The sequence below is a fragment of the Camelina sativa genome, chromosome 3 (assembly GCF_030686135.1).
Source record: "Camelina sativa cultivar CO46 ecotype springtype chromosome 3, ASM3068613v1".
NCBI lineage: Eukaryota > Viridiplantae > Streptophyta > Magnoliopsida > Brassicales > Brassicaceae > Camelina > Camelina sativa.
Window position 1 is genome coordinate 9,516,973 of NC_141882.1, and position 21,532 is coordinate 9,538,504.

Below are 21,532 nucleotides of genomic sequence, written 5' to 3' on the forward strand. Positions count from 1 at the left end.
TTTCTTTCTGTTCTTAATATCATTGTTGCTTCATTCTTTGGGTAAAGTTTGTATGGGTATATCAAATTTTATAGCACATGGTGGTTGTGTATGAGTCATACATTCTTCGAGTAAACCGCAACTGTTAATTGACTTTCAAATAAAGTCATTAAATGCGTTTGGATTACGGTTTCCACAGGCTTGCTCTTTTGTATATGGAATAATTTACTAATCCTTAAATACCAATTCAAGAAGGCAAAAACATAATGATCGAAGTTGTCATGTTAATGCCATTTAGTAACCCAAAGAGCTTGTCTGAAGCAGATACTACTACACTAGAGAGAGATATAGGAAACAATGTGCATTGCCTCATAAACCAGGTCAAAACCAAAGTCATTTTGCGCAGCAGACAAAACAAAAGAATTACAAACTTCACGATGTGATCATTGGCTCTGGATCAGATGGTTCACTGGGAGGTTTGTTGGACTGACGTGCGGAATTGAACAAGATGTCTTTGATAACCTGCATACCAATGAATGAAAGAGTTGAGTGAATCTTATGGGTCCATGAACCACAAACGATAAAATAGTATCAGCATGTCATCATGTATTTTTACTCACCTGTGACATTAGCCCGTGGACCTGCTCAACCGTTATCTTTGCGCTATCCCGAGTTATCTTAGCAAGCTGAGACTCATCCTGAAAGTGATCCAAAACACACCTGCTTAGAATTTGAAATCTCCTAAAACGAAACAGTCACATAGCCAGAGATAATAACTGGTTATCTCTGGCTATGATCCAGTATATCCTGAAACTGAAAGTGATCCAATACTACTCTAGGAAGCAGACACAAGACTAGTGTAAGTTTAGAATAATTGACACATCAAAGCCTCCCAAGTTTTACTAGTGCAAACTTAAACAACTCTGGACATTTTCTTAACTAAACAAACATTAAAAACTGTGAAATGCCACAACCAGACAGGGTGAACCATAATGTTGTGCAGGTAGAGAGTATCTATGATCAGCTTATATCCAATCAACATACTGCCTGAGAATAAAGATCCTAAATGTAATCAATCAAACTACAAATTACCCATCCAAGTCGCTAGATATTGATAGTAGCACTTAATTCGCCAATTATTAAGTTTCTAGATAGGAAAAAGCTTGAAAAGCGGCATGTATATGAGCTCAAAATCATGATCCAGTATCTCAGACAGTCAATAAAGAATGAGAACATAGCAAATAAATTTGTTAAAGCCACCAAGACAAACCTCTTTCCTCCTTTGGTGACCTGCTGGCGCAATTCCTCCTCCAAACCGGGAGTGAGAGAGCTGACTCTCCGCTTGCTCAAGCTTCTCAGCTTCACCAGTAAAAGATTAAATGGTAAGAAAAGGGAAAATATTAAACTACGACCTGGGTTAAAAGTAAATTAACATGCTCTAGCATATCCAAGAATTTACCCAAGTCTGAAATCTGTCCCGCAACGTAGTCACCATTGCCCAGCAGCGGGGAAGAAGAAAGAGTGTTCACCCAGTACTTGTTCCAAAGGAGATCCAAAAGGTGACTATCAAGAGATGACTTGAAATAAGTGATGTCCAATGAATAGTACTGCCACATACAAAAAAAAAAAATCAATCAATCACAATAGCAAATAATCTAAGCCTCCAAGATTAAAAAAAAATCAATAAATGAGAATGATAAGTACCTGTTTGCAATGCACACCGAAGTCCTCAATCTTGTTAAGAGGGATAGTCTGATACTCAGAAACATGATCATCTGAGATCTTATGTCCCTCAGGATATGTTCTGAAAGCCCCAATCTCAACCTTACCAGCGGAAACAGTCCTTGTTGGATCAATCACAACAGCCAAGAAAGGTTCCTGATACTGTTGGTTAAGCATCTGAGTCGAAACATCAATACCCGAGAGCCAGCATCCATACCCAGGGTGAGAGTGATACCATCCAACAACGTTCTCCAACCTCCCAGCCTATACAGAAATAACCAATCAATCAGCCAAAATTTGCATAAAAGATCAAGAACAAGTACCAACAGATCAAGAGCAAAATAGCTAATTTAAGTTCTGTGGTAGCCATCAAAAGGTAATGAAGCAAGAACCACTACGAGGGAATCTCTAAAACCCCTAAAACACTACAAATCAAGAAGGAACAAAAGAGAGAAACCCTAGCCAATGAAGGAGCTTACCAGCTTGTTGGTCTGAGAGTATTCAACCATGTACTCGTAAGCATCAGCCTGAGCATTAACCCTAGTCTCAGTTCCTTCAACAGGCAAAGCGAAAGCATCCATAACGATGATGGTATCACCATCGGTCTTACCCTGCATAAGACCCATGATTTCGATAGTGCCACCAGAGCGAGCGTGAACCACCATCTTGAGAAGAGCGAGCGCTGAGATTTGGACTCGCTTGAAGTAGTTAGGATCGGAAGCCCAAGGCTTCTCCTGCTGGATTTTGGCTTGCGAAGCGTCGTCGTAGTGGAATATGCCGTCGGAGGCTGAATCTGGTGGTTCGACTGTGAAAATGTTGTTCTCTAGCTCCCATGTCTTCCTCGCGATGGCCGACGATGAACCCTCCATTGACATCGAATTCAAAAGAGTAGAAGAAATCTAGGGCTTTTTTTTGCTAATTTTTGTCGAATCGGTTTTATACTGAAGAAAGCTTTTTGGGTTTTGTGGGTTAAACCCGTTTGCAAGATGCGGCTAGGCATGACCAAAATTAAACCGTAACCGTATTTCGGACCATAACCAGACCATATCCTAACCGTAACCGTGTAAAATAGTTTAAAACCGTAACCGTTAACCGTAAATATATGGTTAAATTATATTAACCATAACCGTTAATTAACCGTAATCTTATCAAAACCGTTGGTTAACCGCATATTTAAACCGTAATTTGTTAACCGTAACCGTTTCAAAAACATAATAAAATATACTAATAATTATTTATTTAATATGAATCATATGATATAAAAAATATGAGTACACTGAAAGAACATATTAATTATAAATAAATAATATCAATTATATCATATTATCAAATAACTGTAACCGTATATAACCGTAATTGCTTCAACCGGTATCGTGTTTAACCGTAACCGTTTATTAAACGGTTATGGTTAAGGTTAAACAAAATTTTTAACCGTAACCGGTAGTTAATTAACCGTTACAGTGATAACCATAGATGCGGCACCTCTTTAATATGTGTATATGGATTTGGAATTGGGGGACTAAAATGCTACCTTAAATCTAAAAATATTTACTATAATAACGTACATTTACACTTATTTAGTTTTTATCTCTTTAATTTTCTAATTCTAATGTAAATTAAATTTCTTAGATATTTTTAGTAAAGTATTTTATGGAAATTGACTTATGAGTCGATCAATTGAAATCTTTTTCCTTGTATTTTCGTAATTTTCTTTTAAGTTTTTTTTTTTTTTTTACTTTTAGTTTATAATAACCAAATTTATCAAAACTGGAGTAAATTCTAGTTAGAGTTGCTTCATCTATATGCTTAAATTGGTGAATACTCTTAAGTGGAATATTTACATGGTGGATTATCTTCCATTGGAGATAAAGAAAGTGGTGGTACAAACAAATGAAGACAGAAGAGAGTCAATTTTGAAGTTGAAGTCGAGCAACACAATCTTCTACTTAAGTTTCAAGACTTGTGAAGGTGCCGAGTACAGATCCATAATTAGGCAAATGTTGACATTGACAAGTAGAGAAGCGTTGTAACTTTTAATATATCATGTTTATGTCCTTGGGTTGTATGGAGAGTGTGTTTAGCAATTTGGGGTGCTATGTTTTTTTCTGCTTAATAATATGTCTTTAAGACTTTTAAATGAGTAATACTATTTGTTTTTGTTAAAAAAATAAATTACTGAACTAAGCTATGAAAAGATTACAGCATCTCACCATCCAGCAGATAAAAAGTTTGTGTTGAAACACATATTACATACTTTTCCATGCCTTTCACATTAAGTGTTGATGGGGTGTTTAACCTACACGCTATGTGAAAAATCATGAAAATTATTGACAAGTGAACCATTCATTTGCCTCACAATTTACTAATCTGGTATCAATACTCGATTAAAAGTTCACTAAAACACTCAAATACGCTCAAATACTATCATCATATGTCTCACAATCTGGTAATTCGGTAGCTTTTCATGTTACTCTCCACTCAATCCCATTATGATTTAAGCATCAGAATGTCAGTGTACAAAAAAATTATTTTGTCAAATAAAGCCAATTACTAAGTTTTATTTGCTACAAGTATTGTATTGGGTATAACGTATTCAAAAAAGGCAGATTAGTTTCCTACGGACGTCAGACTGTTGTTTTGTATTGTGGAGTTTGCTCATTTACAAGCAGTCCTCTTTCTCGATGGCTCATGTACCTAAACATGGGTGGACAAAAGATATATATTATCATACTCTTGTCACCACTAAACATTCGAACGAAACTAATTTATTTTCCTTACGATCAAAATATATATTGAGTTAATATTGATATCTCGAGCACATCTCATTCTCATGTGGTTTGTGGGATCGTTATGAGAGATTTAAATATGATATGTTCCCTTAAAGAACGGGTCGGATTAGATATGCCAAACATGGTTACATTTGTGTTCTTCATTCTCCCTTGGTTATACATTTTTCCTTAACCGTTCGTGGGATTGTTTTTTGCACAAGCTTGAACACACTATATGCAGTCGGACGATTGTGTTGTGAAAATCAACTTTTACTTGTGTTGCATATAGTGTGAAGATCGAACAATAACTTTTATTTTTTGCATTTTATTTACTTGTGAAAATCAGTGACTTCAAGTAACTTCTCAAAGGGTTTTAGAGATGGTCTCGTCTATGTAAGACTTTGAACTCTCAAAGTTGTTAAGGATCGGACAACACAGATTTTACTCTGTTTTTTGTCTCTTTCTCTGTTTTTGTTTTACACTCAATGTATTTGTTTACTTGATTCTTGTAAACGAGAACCACACTTTTTTATTAGATATATAAACTGTATTTATAGGTTTACATGACACACTTTGACTAAGGGACACGTCTCTAGAAGACAACCCAATGTGGAGACACACACATACATGTGTAACTGTTTTGCAGTTAACGATTCTATTCGTATCTCTTCGCTGTGTGATACGAATAGTTTATACATAACACAAATCAATTACTTAACTATATAATATAAAACTCTTCTAAAATAATATAATGAAGACTTGATCACATTCAACACTCCTCCTTGATCATGGCTTCATCGTTACGCCTAGCTCTTTTCGTAGAACCTTGAACCTTGACTTGTTTAAAGGTTTCGTCAATATGTCTGCTATTTGTAACTCTCCTGGACAGTACTCAAGCTTGATCAACCCATTCTGTTCAGCCTCTCGTACAAAATGATATTTGATGTCGATATGTTTGGTCCGACGATGTTGAACAGGATTCTTTCCGATTGCAATCGCTGATTTGTTATCACATAAGATCCTTACACCCTTCTCTGTCTTGAAGCCAATCTCATTCACCAACCTCTGTAACCATATTGCTTGGTTCGTTGCTGAGCAAACAGCATTGTATTCCGCTTCAGCCGTTGATTGAGCCACCGTCTTCTGCTTGCTAGAATTCCAACAAAATGCACCTGATCCGATCGTAAAGACATAGCCACTTGTGCTCTTCTTGTCCTCAACTGATCCGCCCCAATCACTATCAGAAAATCCAACCAACTCTGGTTCTTCTACTTGCTTGAATTGAATCCCATATGTCAAAGTACCCTTGACGTATCTAAGGACCCGTTTGTCTTCTTGAAGATGTTGCTTTAATGGAGATGTCATGTAGCGAGACAAATAAGAACTCGCATACATGATGTCTGGTCTAGAAGCACAAAGATACAATATGCCCCCAATCATGATTCTATACTTCGTAACATCTTCAAGCTTTTCATTCAAGACCTCTTCTGTCTTGCCGTGAGGAGCCAATGACGTTGACAAGCTTTTGCAATCTTGCATCCCAAATTTCTTCAAAAGCTTCTTTGCATACTTCTCTTGTGAGAGAAATATACCTTCTTCGTTTTGTATTACTTCCATACCAAGGAAGTAATTTAGTTCGCCTAAGTCCATCATCTCAAACTCACTCTTCATCTCCTCTTTAAATTGTTCAATCTTCTTCATGTTGCTACCCGTGACTATGATGTCATCAACATATAAACTGACCACCAATATATCCTCCAATGTCTTCTTTACATAGAGTGTTGCATCATTGATACTTCTCTCAAAACCATTTTTGAGAAAGTAACCATCAATGCGTCCATACCATGCTCTAGGTGCTTGCTTTAAGCCATAGAGTGCCTTGTAGAGTTTAAGAACTTTTCCTTCTTCTCCTGCTTCTACAAATCCCGGTGGTTGTTCTACATAAATCTCTTCTTCCAAGTTTCCATTTAGAAACGCTGACTTCACATCCATTTGGAAGAGTTTCCATTTGTGTTGAGCTGCAATCGCCATTACCGTTCTTATCGTATCGTATCTTGAAACCGGTGCAAAAGTTTCCAGATAATCTACACCATATTCTTGTGTGAATCCTCTAGCCACCAATCTTGCCTTATGTTTGATTGCTTCTCCACTTGCATTAGTCTTCAAACGAAATATCTATACATTAATTACATTTTTATCTCTTGGTCTCTCCACAACTTGCCACGTCTTGTTCTTTTCAATCATCCTCAATTCTTCTCTCATGGCTTCTATCCACCTCTCATCATTCATTGCTTCCTCCAAAGCTTGAGGTTCTTCATCCATTATAAGACACATTTCGTGTATATGAGCCATCTCTTCAACTTTATCTGTTTGTTCCATCAAATCGTTGATCGATTTGAATCCTCTTGGACCAACGAAGTTTTCTCCTTCTTCAACCGTGTTTTGAAATCCTCTTTCTGAGATTTGTAGCCGGTTGAATGCATCACTTACTTGTTCTACTTGAGAGTTTATATCATTGTTTGCTCCTTGATCTCCTTGTTCCCTTGAAGACTGGATTTTGAATTGTGACAGAATTGATTTCTCTACTTCCTTCTTATCCCAATTCCATGTCTTCTCTTCATCAAATGTCACGTCTCTTGACACTTCGATCTTCTCTTCACTCAATAAGAACACTCTGTATCCTTTTGATTCATTTCTATAACCAACAAATATCCCTTGCCTGGCTTTAGCGTCAAGTTTTCTTCTCTTCTCACTTGAAACATGTAAGTAACATACACACCCAAATATCTTCAAGTGATTAACACTTGGTTTCTTCCCACTCCATACTTGTAATGGAGTCACACCTTTCTCAATGGCTTCGATGGTAATCTATTTAGCAAATAAGTTGATGTTGCAATAGCTTCAGCCCAAAACCTATTTGATAAACTCCTCTCCGTGAGCATCGATCTAGCCATTTCCACAAGTGTACGGTTCCGTCTCTCTGCAACACCGTTCTGTTGTGGAGTGTAGGGTATTGTTACTTCATGATGTATGCCACTCTCTTGACATAGCTTGATGAATTCTTTTGAAAGAAACTCACCACCTCCATCCGTTCTAAGCCTCTTAATCCGAGTCTCCGATTGATTCCCCACATAAGGCTTGAATATCTTGAATTTTGAGAACACTTCACTTTTGCTCTTCAGAAAATACACCCATGTCATCCTCGAATAATCATCAATAAATGTTAGAAAGTACTTACTTCCATTTATTGATTCGGTTTGCATTGGACCACACACGTCCGAGTGTATGAGCTCTAATACGTTGCTTGTATTGCTTTTAGAACTCTTTGGAAACTCCTCCTTGATTGTTTGCCCATCTCACAAGACTCACATACACCCTTTATTACTTCGAACTTTGGAAGATCTTCTACAGTCTTTAGCTTTTGCATTATCTCCATTTTGTCAAAATTGACATGACCAAACCGCATATGCCAAAGATTTGTTTTTCTTTCTTTCTCTTCGAATGCAACATAAACATCTTTACTTGAATTTTTCCAACGTATGGGAAAACTCTTATCTTCCATCTTGATATCCATGATCTTTCTCCTCTTTGGATCTTGAATCATGCATTTATTATCTTCAAGGATAACCCGATATCCATTAGATATCATTTGCGAGACACTTAGCATATTTATTGCTAGTTCTGGTACAAGAAGTACATCTTTGATGACATGTACTCCCTTGTTCGTAGAGACTCGTATATCTCCTTTGCCTTCAGACAAGACTTTCTCACCATTTCCAATTCTTATGGTGACTCTCTTGCTACGATCCAAGGTACTGAAGTATCTTGCATCTTTAGACATATGATTGGTACATCCGCTGTCCACCAACCATGTTTCTTCACAAATTGTTGAAGCTTCTTCTTCTTCAACAACACTAAAGAGCATATGACATTCTTCTCCATTGTCATCTTTTATCTCTTCAAGACTTAGGTGTGCTCTCTCACTTCGTATAAGTCTGCAATCTTTAGCTATGTGCCCCAGTCTATCACACACATAACATTTTCTTTCACTGGTCGTTCTCTTTTGAGGAACAGCTCTGTTCTTCTTTCCCCAACAGTCTACCTCACTGTGACTGTTTATTTTACACACACCACACCACTTCTTGGTCTTCTCATGGCGTTTGTTTTGCTTGTTTCCTTTTCTCGAACCAAGCTTTTCTCCATAAAACGCACCCTCATTGATACGTTCTTCTCGGAGGCTTAAGCGCTTCTCATGCGCTTTCAAAGTACCTATCATCTCTGTAAGAGAGAGAGTTGATAGATCCTTTGTTTGTTCAAGGACAGCAACGATGCTATCGAACTTTTGCGGCAAGGAGATAAGAACCTTTTGAACCAATTGGTAATCGGTCTTGTCTTCACCATGAACTCTTAGTTGATTACTCATGTTAATCAACTTGGTTGTGAAATCATTAATGGTTTCACCTTCCTCCATCTTCAGATTCTCGTATTCTCTTCTCAAACTCTGAAGATTAATCGTTCGTACTTGTGAACTTCCTTGGAACTCCATTTCCAAAGCGTTCCAAGCTTCTCTTGCGTTTGATGCGGGAGCGATTCTTGGAAATATTGAATTTGAAACTACACTTTGAAGGATCTGATGAGCCATCATATCCTTCATCACTTGATCATCTCTCTCTTTGATTAACGCCAGTGAGTTTTCAGGAGCCGAACTCACCGTAACTCCATTTTCGATGACATCCCACAACTTCCGTGTCTTCAAGATGGTTATCATCTTGATTTTCCAAAAGCCATAAGATTCACCATTGAAGATTGGAATAACTTGTTGCATTGTTGTCTCCATAGCTCTGATACCATGTAAGACTTTGAACTCTCAAAGTTGTTAAGGATCGGAAAACACAGATTTTACTCTGCTTTTTTGTCTCTTTCTCTGTTTTTGTTTTACACTCAATGTATTTGTTTACTTGATTCTTGTAAACGAAAACCACACTCTTTTATTAGATATATAAACTGTATTTATAGGTTTACATGACACACTTTGACTAAGGGACACGTCTCTAGAAGACAACCCAATGTGGAGACACACACATACATGTGTAACTGTTTTGCAGTTAACGATTCTATTTGTATCTCTTCGCTGTGTGATACGAATAGTTTATACATAACACAAATCAATTACTTAACTATATAATATAAGACTCTTCTAAAATAATATAATGAAGACTTGATCACATTCAACAGTCTATACCTCAATATAAATGAAACGTGAACATCTCAAAAGGACAAATATTTCAGTTCAGAAAATATGATACTGAGAAAGTAGTGTTTAAGCATCTCTAAAGAGGAAAACTCTTCCAGCAGATTTGAATCCTCTTCTAACTGTTGTCTGATTTTTCCAGAGCTGCAAAAAAAAAGTATGTGGGTACCAGTAAATAAATAGAAGAAGACAATAACGTCCGAGTGAAAAGAAACACAGCATATATAATGAAGTTTTGGAGAGTGTGCACTGTTGTAGTTGAGAACCTTCTCAATCAGATCAACATGAGTCATTAGCATACGCCTGCAGCAGTATCTGACTAGCATGCAGGAGCGCATCAAGGGCGTCCCTGCCAAAAGAGAAAACATATATTGTTCATACCCAATTACCCATTGTGGAGCTTTAACAGTAATAAGAGCCTAAAGAAAGAATCTGCTATGCAAAACCAGCACGGATTGAATATCTAGACACCAAGGCCAAGATCCTTCTACAGATGGAAAAAGAATCAAATGTCATCTAGTCTTCATTCAAACTTATATATGTAGTAGCAGTCGAGATAGAATCTACAAACTAAACAAGATAGGCACAATAGTCTCTTCTTTAGTAATCATATAAATTGCTAAAGCCTTTAAACCATTGATCCCCTTGATTGGTTTTGCTTCTACAACGACGTCGTATTAATGTTTTTTTTTTTTTTGGGTGTGAGGCTACTTTCCAAACCAATAATTAAAAAAAAAAAGTTGAAAACAAAAATTGAACACAATTCACAAAAGATCTTTCAAAGAAATAAAACAAAAAGTGGAATATCTAAATATCATTCAAATATAATTATACTATATATTACACCCGCGGGACTATATTTTTTGTTTAGAAAGGCAAAATAAAATTTATTTGTTATATTAACTATAAATGTAAATGATATCTTTTGTATTTTTTTAAATCTACTATAGTTTTACATCAATATATTATGTAGTGTATAATTTCTATTTGTCTATGTGTAGTGGTTTATTATATAGTTAAGATATCCTTATTGTTCATTAAATTTAATTTAGTCAACAAATATACTATTTTGTGATTTTTCTTTTTTATTTACAATGTAGAGAATGTAGAGATAATAGTATTACATAATATATTCTATTTTTATAATTATATGAGTGTATTATAATTTGACTTTGTAATTTTGGTTCTTTTATCTCTATATCATTTAACACTTTTGTATTTATAGTTGTACAAGTCGATTAAAATGGTGGAGTGTTTTTTTTTTTTTTTGTAAAATTTGATTTATACCAAGTATTTCTTATTAGTATGGATCAAAAATCTATATATTGATATATTAGCTACTGAAAAACACTTCAGTGAAGAAGTAAATTTGTTTTAATAATTTGTGTTAGATTTTTCAAAAAACATAAAACAAAAAGTGGAATATCTAAATATCATTCATAATTATATTCATACAATTCTTTATCAGGATCTAACGATTATGATATTTATCACATCGTGATCTTAACGATCATTGTCCTTATCACATTATCAAAATTATGTAGTTCTCAAAATTATGTAGTTACGAACATATAGTGTTGTAGATAATATTATAATTTCTATATAAAAGCTATAAAACCATAATTGAGAGAAATTTTTATAACTTTTGTACAAGTTTTGTGAGATACTTATTTAAAAAAGTATTTATGTAATATAAACTATTTGTGACTCACCAGTAGCTACTAGTTTGACGACATTTCTGTCTAAATCCCTTCACGTTGAAGACAATAACATAACACCAGATGAGGTTCCTTCATTTGAGAGTCTGCTCTATCTATGATTTTAAAATACCTAGGGTTATCTATAACATTAAATTTTGCAATTATTTACCTCTGCTTTTGTGGTTTTGTATATAGGTTGAGACATGGACATCTTTGTCTTCACCAGAGAGAACTCCTTACTTCTTCAAGGCTGGCGAGAAGATGAAAACGTATGAAAATGGTTGTCTCAGGTTTTTAGAAAATGAATGTGGCGTCTCTCTCTTCCCTCGGAACTCCATGGTAAAGAGGCTGCATAACGCTGGAATATTTGGTTGAGTCCATGGTAAAAAGCTATATGACAAGTATGGAAACAACGAGAGATTGGGTACTTCAAGTGTAGCTTTTGGTAGGTAGTTGATTCTGGAAACGTTTGGTCATTAATGCAATGACAAGGATAGATAGAGGAAAACTTAAGTTTACTATTGATATTTTTCATGTGTATGAATCAAAGAGAGTGAGCTTATGAGTAAATCAGAAATTTGTTGATCTTTTTCATTTGCAATTTTAGTGTGCTCAAGTACCTAAAACGTGGGTGGACAAAAGATATCTTATCAGGCTCCTATCACCACCAAACATTCGAACGAAACTAACTTTTTTTTCTTTACGATCAAAATATATAGTGAGTTAATATGCTTTTTGGCTTCTTTAGTATATACGATGGAGAATTATATCGAGTTAACTCTCAATCATTTGCATATTCAATATATCGTATTTCATCCATTTTTCTATATATACAAAAAAAAAATTCGTTGATGCCTAGAAACAATTCATACGTCTTAATTAATAATTAGTTCCTATATAATTAGAACCAATCCTCCAAATACTTTTTTTTATAAACTTGATACATTTGAATTTTGATGACAAGTCTACGCAAAGAAGGTCACAGAAATTGAAGCGTTACATTCTTATAAAGTTTATACCACGTGCTTTTGCATTATACGGGTGACCAAGGTTGTTACTAAAAAGCTCAAAAACTCGAATATTTGAATAGTGACAAGTGGAATAGCCTTTAAAGCCAAGTTGATAAATAAATTTCTTCCACCAAAAAAGTTTTCAATTTTTTTGGTTGTGATCCTTCCCATACATAAAATTTGAGTGAATCATATTAGATAAGAGGTCCAAATCATGTATAAAAATTTAAAAAGCATTTAATCCCTCTTAATCTTATAACCTATTCAGATATCGAATATGAACACTTTTACTTTTCCCTTTTTTTTCTTCGTCGACCTTGAAGATAGCGATTTATTTATGACTACTCACTTTTATCTTAAGTATATGGTCTAAATGGCGTATCTTACTCATTTATAATGCAACTGTCGATTAAAAAGCAAACTTCAAATTACCATGGAATTAACAAAATTGATCGTATAAATGCACTTGGCCTTTTGTAACTAGTTACGTTGCTGGCCTAGAGATTAACAATCATACCATAGTTTCGAGATTTCAATTCCCATGAAAATACACTTAATTTTTGTTTGATTGTGGATGAAAGCAATCAGACAAACTGAAATTTATTAAATAACTATATTATATGCGTTACGATCGGTAGATTATGATTGTATACAATACAAATTAAATTAGTAAGATCTTTCTAAAAAATAAAGATAACAAAAACAAACAAAAACGTTTGCTTGCTTATTAACGCAAAAATGACATACATCATGCCACCACCACTAAAGTCTTCTAATCTAAACTTCCAACGACCTTTTTTGTTCACATCCTCACTCAAAACCACTGCTCTTGTCGTCGTATACGAAAGAGGAGTGGAGAACTTTTTTGATCACGTTGGTTTATATAATCTAAAAATCTGATGATTAGTTAAGCTGTCGATTAATAACTTTTTAAACTTTGATTATACTATTTGCCATTATAAGATATCGATCATGCGAGAATGTGGGTGAAATAAATATTTCTAGAAGTTTTTAATCATTTTAATCAGTAGAGAGAGATCAGAGAAGTAGGTAGCGTCAGAAAATTCTGCTACAACAATAGGGGTATTATCGTCATTTTAGTCAAACAAACACGGTTCGGTTCCTCGCTGACGTGTCGAGTTTAGTTTCGATCCACAAGGCAACGTTTTGTGACCAAACACAGTACTTTTATTTTTCTTTTCTCTTTTTCTTATTAAACAAATAAAAAAACTGATTTTTTTTTTTATTTTAGTAAAAAGAAGCGAAAGAAAGAAAGAAAATACACAAAGCAACTTCTTTTCTTGTTTCTTCTTCTTCTTCTTCTTGTTTTCGAGTTTTCATCTCTGAAATTTTCAATTGGATACAAAAAGATTCGTTGATCGAGATTGGTTTTACTGATTGATCGAAGGTATGGAGGAGAAAGATCGAGGGGAAGCGATGGTTTTGGAAATTTCGCCGGAGGTTAATAATAATAATACTCCGGCGGTGATGATGATGAGAGTTCCACGGAGGATTCGTGAGAGGCTTATGTCTGACTGTAGTAGTAGTAGTAATAAGAAGACTGTATCTTCTGTTCAAGATATTGAAGACAAGCTTCTTCATGCCCATCTACGAAGACAGGTTCTTCTTCTCTTCTCTCTCTTTCCTGAAATGACTAAGTCTCTTTTTTTTTTTCTTTTTTTTTTGTTACTTTTTTTAATTCTGATTTTTTTTTTTACCTTTTTTTGTTTGTGTGTGTGTGTTAGCAATTTTATCATAACGTTTCGAGAAAGGCTCGTGCCAAACCTAGAAGCCCTTCACGATCATCTGATGAAGAACTTGGCCAACGGATCGAGGCTAGGCTTCTTGCTGCTGAACAGAAAAGGTTTGATTTTTATCAATTCAAAGTTTGAGGCTTTCGATCGAAGTCTCTAGTTTGATTTTTGATTGTTTGGGAAACTTTTGTCAGGTTGGAGATTCTTGCGAAGGCGCAGATGCGGTTAGCGAAGTTAGATGAGTTAAGACAAGCGGCGAAAACGAGTGTTGAGATACGGTCTGAGAGGGAACGTGTGAAGCTTGGAACACAAGTGGAGTCTCGTGTTCAAAAGGCTGAAGCTAATAGGATGAAGATACTCAAGGCGTCGCACCAGAAAAGGGCTTGTGCTAAAGAGAGAACGTCTCAGTCTATGATGAGGAGGATGGCTAGAGAGAGCAAGTACAAGGAACGTGTTCGTGCTTCGATCAATCAGAAACGTGTAGCTGCTGAGAAGAAACGTCTTGGGTTGCTTGAAGCTGAGAAGAAGAAAGCACGTGCTCGTGTTCAACAAGTACGTCACGTTGCCAACTCTGTTTCTAATCAGCGTGAGATTGAGAGAAGTAAAATGAGGGACAAACTTGAAGACAAGTTGCAAAGAGTAAGCTTTGGTCTTTGTGTTTACTTGTAGTTTTTGTGTTAACTTGTATTTGTAATTCTGTTTTCTTTATCTTACTTTTTGTTTTTTTTTGGTGTGTTTGATTGATAATAATTGAGGCTAAGAGACATAGATCCGAGTTTCTTCGTCAGAGAAGAAGGCAACGTGATTCCATTAGTCTCTTTTGCGATATGATGCAGGAAGATGCTGATCTTCTCTCTAGAAAGCTCTCAAGGTAACACAGCGTTACATAATACTTTTATATGTTTATTTTTGTATATGCTTTCTTTAATTGCTTCTTGATAGTATATGTATTACTTTATAGGTGTTGGAGGTGCTTTGTCAGGCAGAAGAGGACAACTTTAGACTTGGCAAAAGCTTATGATGGTTTGAAGATTAGCGAGTCATTGCCATTTGAGCAGCTTGCAGTACTAATTGAGTCGCCTATTACTCTTAGAACTGTTAAATCGTTGCTAGATCGTCTTGAAGTTCGCTTAGAAGCTTCTAAGAGTGTTGTTACCATCGCTTCTCAACCGTCCAGATTGGATAACATTGATCACCTTCTTAGAAGAGTTGCCACTCCAAGGAGAAAGGTAACGCCAAGTAATTTGAGGAGCAGAAAAGGAAAGAAGGTTTCTTCTGTTAGGAATGTGACCGGGACACCGGTGAAGATGTCTAGGTATCCTGTCAGAGTTGTTCTTTCTGCCTTTATGATACTTGGCCATCCAGATGCTGTTTTTAACGGCCAAGGTGATCAAGAGGCTGCTCTCAATAACGCGTCTAAAGGATTTGTGAGAGAGCTTAAGTTGTTGATAAAGGTTATTAAAGAGGGTCCTGTTCAGGTTTCTGGTGGAGAATCAAAACTTCGGACCTTGAGATCTCAGTTGGATTTATTTGATAAGGCATGGTGCTCCTTTTTGAATTCATTTGTGATTTGGAAAGTTAAGGATGCTCGGTTGTTGGAAGATGATTTGGTAAGAGCGGCCTGTCAGCTTGAGCTTTCCATGATTCAAAAATGTAAGCTAACTCCAGAAGGGGGTGGGACTATACTCACTCATGATAAGAAAGCAATTCAGTTGCAGGTTTGCTTATTCAACCATCACCTTTGCTATTGTTAAAAAGTGAAGTAAGGGACTCTTTTCTGATATATTTGTTACATAATGTGAATTCTTGTTGTAGGTAACACAAGATCAAGAACTTCTAACGGAGAAAGTACGACACCTGAGTGGAGTTGCAGGAGTTGAGCGTATGGAAAGTGCGTTGTCCGAAACGAGAACAAAGTACTTTCAGGCTAAGGAGAATGGTAGCCCTATGGCTAATCAACTCGCATATTTCTTTTCTCCAAGCTCAGCTTCATCTCCAGTTCAGTCTGTGTCTAGTTCAAGCAGCAGAAGTAAAGATAGTGTAGGTGTTGAAGGTTCAAAACGTGTTAGTCGTGCTTTATTTAAGGATGATACTCCACCTTCATCTGGACCCTCAAGAGTCAGTAATGGCACTGTGGATGAGGTTGCAAAACAGAATGAGTTGATGGTGAATGAGTTCCTTCACGATTGGAATTTCAAGTTTCCTGGTGGATCTACTGTGAAGGATGAAGAGGACAGTCTTAAGGTTTGTTTCCATTGTTTGCATTTCGACAAGTTCTACTCTAGGAGGATTAGATATGGCTTCTGTAGTTCTCCACATTGTTGTTGATTTTTAAAATGTGTGTTGCAGAAAAAGATAAAGGAGACTATGGAGAGAGCTTTCTGGGATAATGTCATGGAATCAGTGAAATCGGAGGAGCCAGACTATAGTTGCATCTCTAACCTTATGAAAGAAGTGAGTGACGAACTCTGCCAAATGGTGCCAGATAGCTGGAAAGTAGATATAACTGAAGCTATCGATCTGGACATTCTCTCACAGGTTTGCTTCATCTTTCTGTCCTTTCTATATATATTTTAGTTTGTAAGAAATATAGGTGATTCTCATTTTTGTCTTTTGTTGGTAGTTGCTCAACTCCGGCACCTTGGATATCGAGTACCTCGGAAAGATGCTTGAGTTTTCATTGGCTACTATTAGGAAACTCTCTGCCCCAGCTAATGACAGTGAGAATGAAAGCACTCACAGGGATTTACTCAAGGAACTTCACAGGTTGTGTCAAGTTAAAGATGAATCTGGTAACCTTCGTGCTGTTGCAATAGTCAAGGGGATCCGCTTCATTCTCGAACAGATTCAGGTCTGTATCCATAAGTTTTTTCGCTCTTGCAAATTGATCTTTTTGCTTTCCTTGTCGACTTATCAGTATCTTTATTTTTTGTTCCAAATCCATCAGGAACTTAAGCAAGAGATAGGCATAGGGCGCATAACAATCATGAAACCCTTTTTGCAAGGGCCAGCAGGGTTTGATTACCTAACACAAGCTTTTGAAAAGCGCTATGGACCTCCCACTCAAGCCTACGAATCACTACCAGTGACACGAAGGTGGATACCAACTCTCTTGTCTTGTAAAGACGAGTGGGAAGAGCACAGAAATATGCTTTCAGCCTTGAATGTGGTTGAGAGATCCTCCATGGGAATTTCTCTCAAAACGGGTGGAAGCTTTGCAGTCAATACCACGTCCAAGTCAACTGCTACGGACACTGCAGGTTTTGCTTGTTACCCAACTTTGTAAATTCTGTACATACTTTTAGATTATACATACACTTATAAGTTTCATATGCTTTTTGGTTCAGAAGGTCAAGTGTCAGAATGCAAGGGAGAAAGAGTTGATCTGGCAATGAGGCTCGGATTGTTGAAGCTGGTGAGTCAGGTATCTGGTTTAACACCAGAAGTTACACCGGAAACTTTTCAGCTCAACCTCTCTCGCATAAGGGATATTCAAGCCGAAATTCAGAAGATAATTGTGGTAACTACAAGGTATGAATGATTGGTCACATATGGTAATAACTCATTTAACTAACCAGAGAGTACCCTTTAACTAACTAAAAAGGATCTGTGCTATGCAGCTTGCTCATATGGCGTCGAATGCTTGCTAAGAGCGAAAGCGAAACAGAAAGCATGACAAAGAAGTTGTTAGAGGTGTTAGATGGGAAGGAAGAAGCAGGATTAACGAAGATTGTTGAGACAACAATGAGTGAAGAAGATGAAGAGAAGAAGAACATGATGAAAGGATTATTGGGGAAGAGTTTGGCAGAAGGCAATACAGTGTATGAAAGAGTCACAGGTTGTATATACAAAGCGGCTCGAGGAGCTTTATTGAGTGGGAATGGTGAAAATGGGAAAAGAATGGTGGGAACAGAGATGAAGAAAGTAGGAGGAGGAGGATTGAAAGAGAGGGTATTAGAGACAGCTCGAGCCCTTGGTGTTGTAGCTTGTGTCTCGGTCAGAGTTCATGGTCCGTGGTTGACTAATCTCATGCAGCAACATTGAACCAACCAACCAACCAACCATGCTCGGTAACTTGTATAGTATCCATTTGTATATATACATATGATATATAACTACAATAATTACACGTGTAACGTAAGCTGCTCTATGATTTGATGATGCATGATGCTGATTTGTAAAACAAAAACAGCTTTGGTTCTTTTATAATCCTTGTGTGTCCGAATGAATAAAATATTATAGCTTGTGATTTGTAAATTAGTCTGAAACGTCTTGTAAGACTTGTATGTATATGAATTCTTATTAATCAATGATATATGAAAAGCTTGCTTTCAAATTTATCAATGTATCTATTATTTTCTACTTTATTGTCCTTTATTCGTGGACCACAAGTATATAAATAAATGTATCATAATTTAAATACGGATTGTTTCTATATAGTTTTATTTACATATTGATGTAACATTAAAGTCAATAAAGTAGTGAAATATTTTTAAGTCATGAGAATAAAAATAAAAAGGAAATATATAAAATAATCGAAAACAGAGGAAGGGACGAGAAATGTATAGCTTAGGAGGAATAAGGAGTTTGCCGGCGAATTGGAGAAGCCCGACGGCGTCAATGAAGACGACGGAGAGTGTTAGAAAGGTACCGCAGGTTTTGATTGTGGCGGGATCGGATTCCGGCGCCGGAGCTGGAATCCAAGCCGACCTTAAAGTCTGCGCGGCTCGTGGTGTTTATTGCGCTTCAGTCATAACAGCCGTCACTGCTCAGAACACTCGAGGTGTTCAATCTGTTCATCTTCTTCCTCCGGAGTTCGTCTCTGAACAGCTCAAGTCCGTCCTCTCTGACTTCGAATTCGACGTCGTAAGCTCTCTCTCTTCCCTTCTTCTGTTCTGTTCATACAGGGCAATCTAGTGATTACTTACTCTCTTATGATTGATCAAAACTTGTTAGGTGAAAACTGGGATGCTTCCTTCTACTGAAATCGTTGAGGTTCTTCTTCAAAATCTATCAGAATTCCCAGTTCGTGGTAAAAATAATCAAAAAGACTTCACTTTTTGTTCTGTTTTCAGATTTCTGAAGTTTGTGTCTTTCAATGCTTAATTTAGTTTTGTTGTGTTAAGGTAGCTTTGGTTGTTGATCCTGTGATGGTATCTACAAGTGGGCATGTTTTGGCTGGTTCTTCTGTTCTCTCTATCTTTCGGTAAAGCTTATTTGCATGGTTTGTTAAGTTTGTAAATTTCTGTGTGTTTGTGTTCTTTCTGAAATACGGTTTCTTTTTTTTTACAGAGAGAGATTACTGCCAATAGCTGACATTATAACCCCAAATGTGAAAGAGGCATCTGCTTTACTTGGTGGTGTTAAGATTGAGACTGTTGAAGAAATGCGGTCTGCAGCAAAGTTGTTGCATGAAATGGGTCCTAGGTTTCCACATACTCTCATTCCTCTCTGTAGTCTCAGTTCTTATTCTTGCCATCTCTAAGTTAACCTACTGTGGATGAATTGAGAAGAATCCTTCTACTTTTGGTTCCCTGGCATAAAGTTTAATCCTTTTAGGCTTGGTTGCTATGTGGTTATGCTTAGTACATTAGCATTACTGTGTGGTGTTGATCCAGTTCTTTTTCGTTACTTTAACAGATTTGTACTTGTCAAAGGTGGTGATATTCCTGATTCATCAGATTCAGTAGATGTTTATTTTGATGGTATGATTATTCTTATATTGTCTCTCTTGATAAATCTTGACAGACTTTAAGACATTTGTGGAATGTGGAACCCTTCTTTTAGGTAAGGAATTTCATGAACTCCGTTCTCCTCGCATAGCTACAAGAAATACTCATGGGACTGGTTGCACTTTGGCTTCATGTATTGCAGCTGAGCTTGCAAAAGGCTCTTCCATGCTCTCGGCCGTGAAGGTACATATATATATCCTTCTTTTTCCAAAACATTTCTTCGCATAATATGCTATGCTTCATTGCTCTCTATGAGTTATATTAGTTTGTTTTGCATCAGCTCTTCGTCAGTGAAATTGATTTGAAGGGGCACACTTTATATTCTATTAGTTCAAATTTCAACAGAGATGTTTGGAGATTGATGATTTGAAAAAGTACATGGTGGCTGAGATGCATGCTTTTGTATTAACAAGGCCAATAAACTTGTTCTGGACCTTTCTGATGTTGGCAGGTGGCTAAACGCTTCGTTGATAATGCTCTAGATTACAGCAAAGATATCGTCATTGGCACTGGGAAGCAAGGACCTTTTGACCACTTTTTCAGTCTTAAAAAGGATCCCCAAAGTTCTCGATGCAGCATATTCAATCCAGATGACCTGTTTCTATACGCTGTCACGGATTCTAGAATGAACAAAAAATGGAACCGGTCCATTGTGGATGCCGTGAAAGCTGCTATAGAGGGAGGGGCCACAATCATACAACTGAGGTTTGATCATGTTTGCTGGAGCTTCAACTCTTTTTATATATCTCTTTTAGGGAAGCCTAATTGACATCTCCGTGCTTTTGCAGGGAGAAAGAAGCCGAAACACGGGAATTTCTCGAAGAAGCAAAATCATGTGTTGGTATATGCCGGTCCCATGGAGTTTGTTTGTTGATAAACGACAGGATCGACATTGCCCTTGCTTGTGATGCCGATGGAGTCCATGTTGGTCAATCTGACATGCCGGTTGATCTAGTTCGGTCTCTTCTTGGCCCGGACAAGATCATTGGAGTCTCATGTAAGACACCAGAACAAGCCCATCAAGCATGGAAAGATGGTGCGGACTACATTGGATCAGGAGGAGTTTTCCCAACCAACACTAAGGCTAATAATCGTACCATAGGGCTTGATGGACTCAAAACAGTTTGTGAGGCATCAAAATTACCGGTGGTTGCCATAGGAGGCATTGGAATCTCAAATGCTGGGTCTGTTATGCAGATCAATACACCAAATCTAAAAGGTGTAGCGGTTGTGTCAGCTTTGTTTGACCAAGAGTGTGTTTTGACTCAAACTAAGAAGTTGCATAAAACGCTTGAAGAGAGCAAAAGGGAAGTTTGAAGATGACCAAAATATTTGAGTAAGGTGTTTTAGTTTTACGTTCAACCGATGTTGCTTCTCAGTTCTCACATTTACCAAATGTTGTGGACCTTTTATAGTTCTTCTTCCTTTGTACTTATATTATTGATTTTTCAAGCAACTCTCACTATGTACAATGTATTTTGTGTTGAGAAAGCCAAAAGTTAATAATAACTGTTACATATTGGTGACTAAAATAAAGTATTTTCATCCTTTGTCGTAGATGCTGAATAAAGCTATTTCAGCTGCTCATGAACCTTTTCATACATGTTTTACTTCCA

The 21,532-nt window shown here is 36.7% G+C and overlaps 3 protein-coding genes across 11 annotated transcripts; 2 read left to right on the plus strand and 1 right to left on the minus strand.

Annotated features, from left to right (window-relative positions):
* Window positions 1-246: 246 nt before the first annotated feature.
* On the minus strand, window positions 247-2,718 carry LOC104776414 (COP9 signalosome complex subunit 5a). Its single transcript, XM_010500480.3, has 6 exons — window positions 2,181-2,718; window positions 1,684-1,965; window positions 1,439-1,586; window positions 1,250-1,338; window positions 600-677; window positions 247-501 (listed from the first exon to the last, which is right to left on the minus strand). The coding sequence occupies exons 1-6, from the start codon at window positions 2,574-2,576 to the stop codon at window positions 412-414; spliced, it is 1,083 nt and encodes a 360-aa protein (XP_010498782.1). The 5' UTR covers window positions 2,577-2,718; the 3' UTR covers window positions 247-411.
* A 10,695-nt stretch (window positions 2,719-13,413) lies between these two features.
* Window positions 13,414-18,520, plus strand: LOC104776415 (uncharacterized). 2 transcript variants are annotated; one of them, XM_010500481.3, is made up of 11 exons: window positions 13,414-14,050; window positions 14,176-14,294; window positions 14,379-14,823; window positions 14,940-15,055; window positions 15,146-15,902; window positions 16,000-16,428; window positions 16,534-16,722; window positions 16,808-17,035; window positions 17,132-17,444; window positions 17,532-17,715; window positions 17,805-18,520. In XM_010500481.3, exons 1-11 carry the CDS (start codon window positions 13,841-13,843, stop codon window positions 18,226-18,228), a joined length of 3,414 nt encoding a protein of 1,137 aa, XP_010498783.1. In that variant the 5' UTR covers window positions 13,414-13,840; the 3' UTR covers window positions 18,229-18,520. The 2 variants fall into 2 exon arrangements, with proteins under 2 accessions (XP_010498783.1, XP_010498784.1); XM_010500482.3 differs by having other exon boundaries at window positions 13,592-14,050; window positions 17,535-17,715.
* Window positions 18,521-18,644: 124 nt separating this feature from the next.
* LOC104741005 (thiamine biosynthetic bifunctional enzyme TH1, chloroplastic) lies at window positions 18,645-21,452 on the plus strand. Of its 8 annotated transcripts, XM_087508764.1 has the most exons (9): window positions 18,691-19,050; window positions 19,141-19,216; window positions 19,315-19,390; window positions 19,477-19,611; window positions 19,825-19,841; window positions 19,933-19,971; window positions 20,059-20,099; window positions 20,368-20,621; window positions 20,705-21,452. In XM_087508764.1, the coding sequence occupies exons 1-9, from the start codon at window positions 18,745-18,747 to the stop codon at window positions 21,231-21,233; spliced, it is 1,473 nt and encodes a 490-aa protein (XP_087364890.1). In that variant the 5' UTR covers window positions 18,691-18,744; the 3' UTR covers window positions 21,234-21,452. The 8 variants fall into 8 exon arrangements, with proteins under 8 accessions (XP_087364888.1, XP_087364891.1, XP_087364890.1 ...); XM_087508762.1 differs by lacking the exon at window positions 19,933-19,971 and having other exon boundaries at window positions 18,645-19,050; window positions 19,825-19,889; window positions 19,972-20,099; XM_087508765.1 differs by lacking the exon at window positions 19,933-19,971 and having other exon boundaries at window positions 18,651-19,050; window positions 19,311-19,390; window positions 19,825-19,889; window positions 19,972-20,099.
* Window positions 21,453-21,532: the final 80 nt, after the last annotated feature.

Coding starts and splice junctions, on each gene's coding strand:
- LOC104776414 (XM_010500480.3), bottom strand. CDS start 2,576: ATGTCAATGGAGGGTTCATCGTCGGCCATCGCGAGGAAGACATGGGAG. Junction 1,966..2,180: donor ACTCTCAGACCAACAAGCTG/GTAAGCTCCTTC, acceptor ATTTCTGTATAG/GCTGGGAGGTTGGAGAACGT. Junction 1,339..1,438: donor GGGACAGATTTCAGACTTGG/GTAAATTCTTGG, acceptor TTACTGGTGAAG/CTGAGAAGCTTGAGCAAGCG.
- LOC104741005 (XM_087508762.1), top strand. CDS start 18,745: ATGTATAGCTTAGGAGGAATAAGGAGTTTGCCGGCGAATTGGAGAAGC. Junction 19,391..19,476: donor TCTGTTCTCTCTATCTTTCG/GTAAAGCTTATT, acceptor TTTTTTTTACAG/AGAGAGATTACTGCCAATAG. Junction 20,100..20,367: donor CCATGCTCTCGGCCGTGAAG/GTACATATATAT, acceptor TGATGTTGGCAG/GTGGCTAAACGCTTCGTTGA.
- LOC104776415 (XM_010500481.3), top strand. CDS start 13,841: ATGGAGGAGAAAGATCGAGGGGAAGCGATGGTTTTGGAAATTTCGCCG. Junction 14,295..14,378: donor CTTGCTGCTGAACAGAAAAG/GTTTGATTTTTA, acceptor AACTTTTGTCAG/GTTGGAGATTCTTGCGAAGG. Junction 17,036..17,131: donor TCATTCTCGAACAGATTCAG/GTCTGTATCCAT, acceptor CAAATCCATCAG/GAACTTAAGCAAGAGATAGG.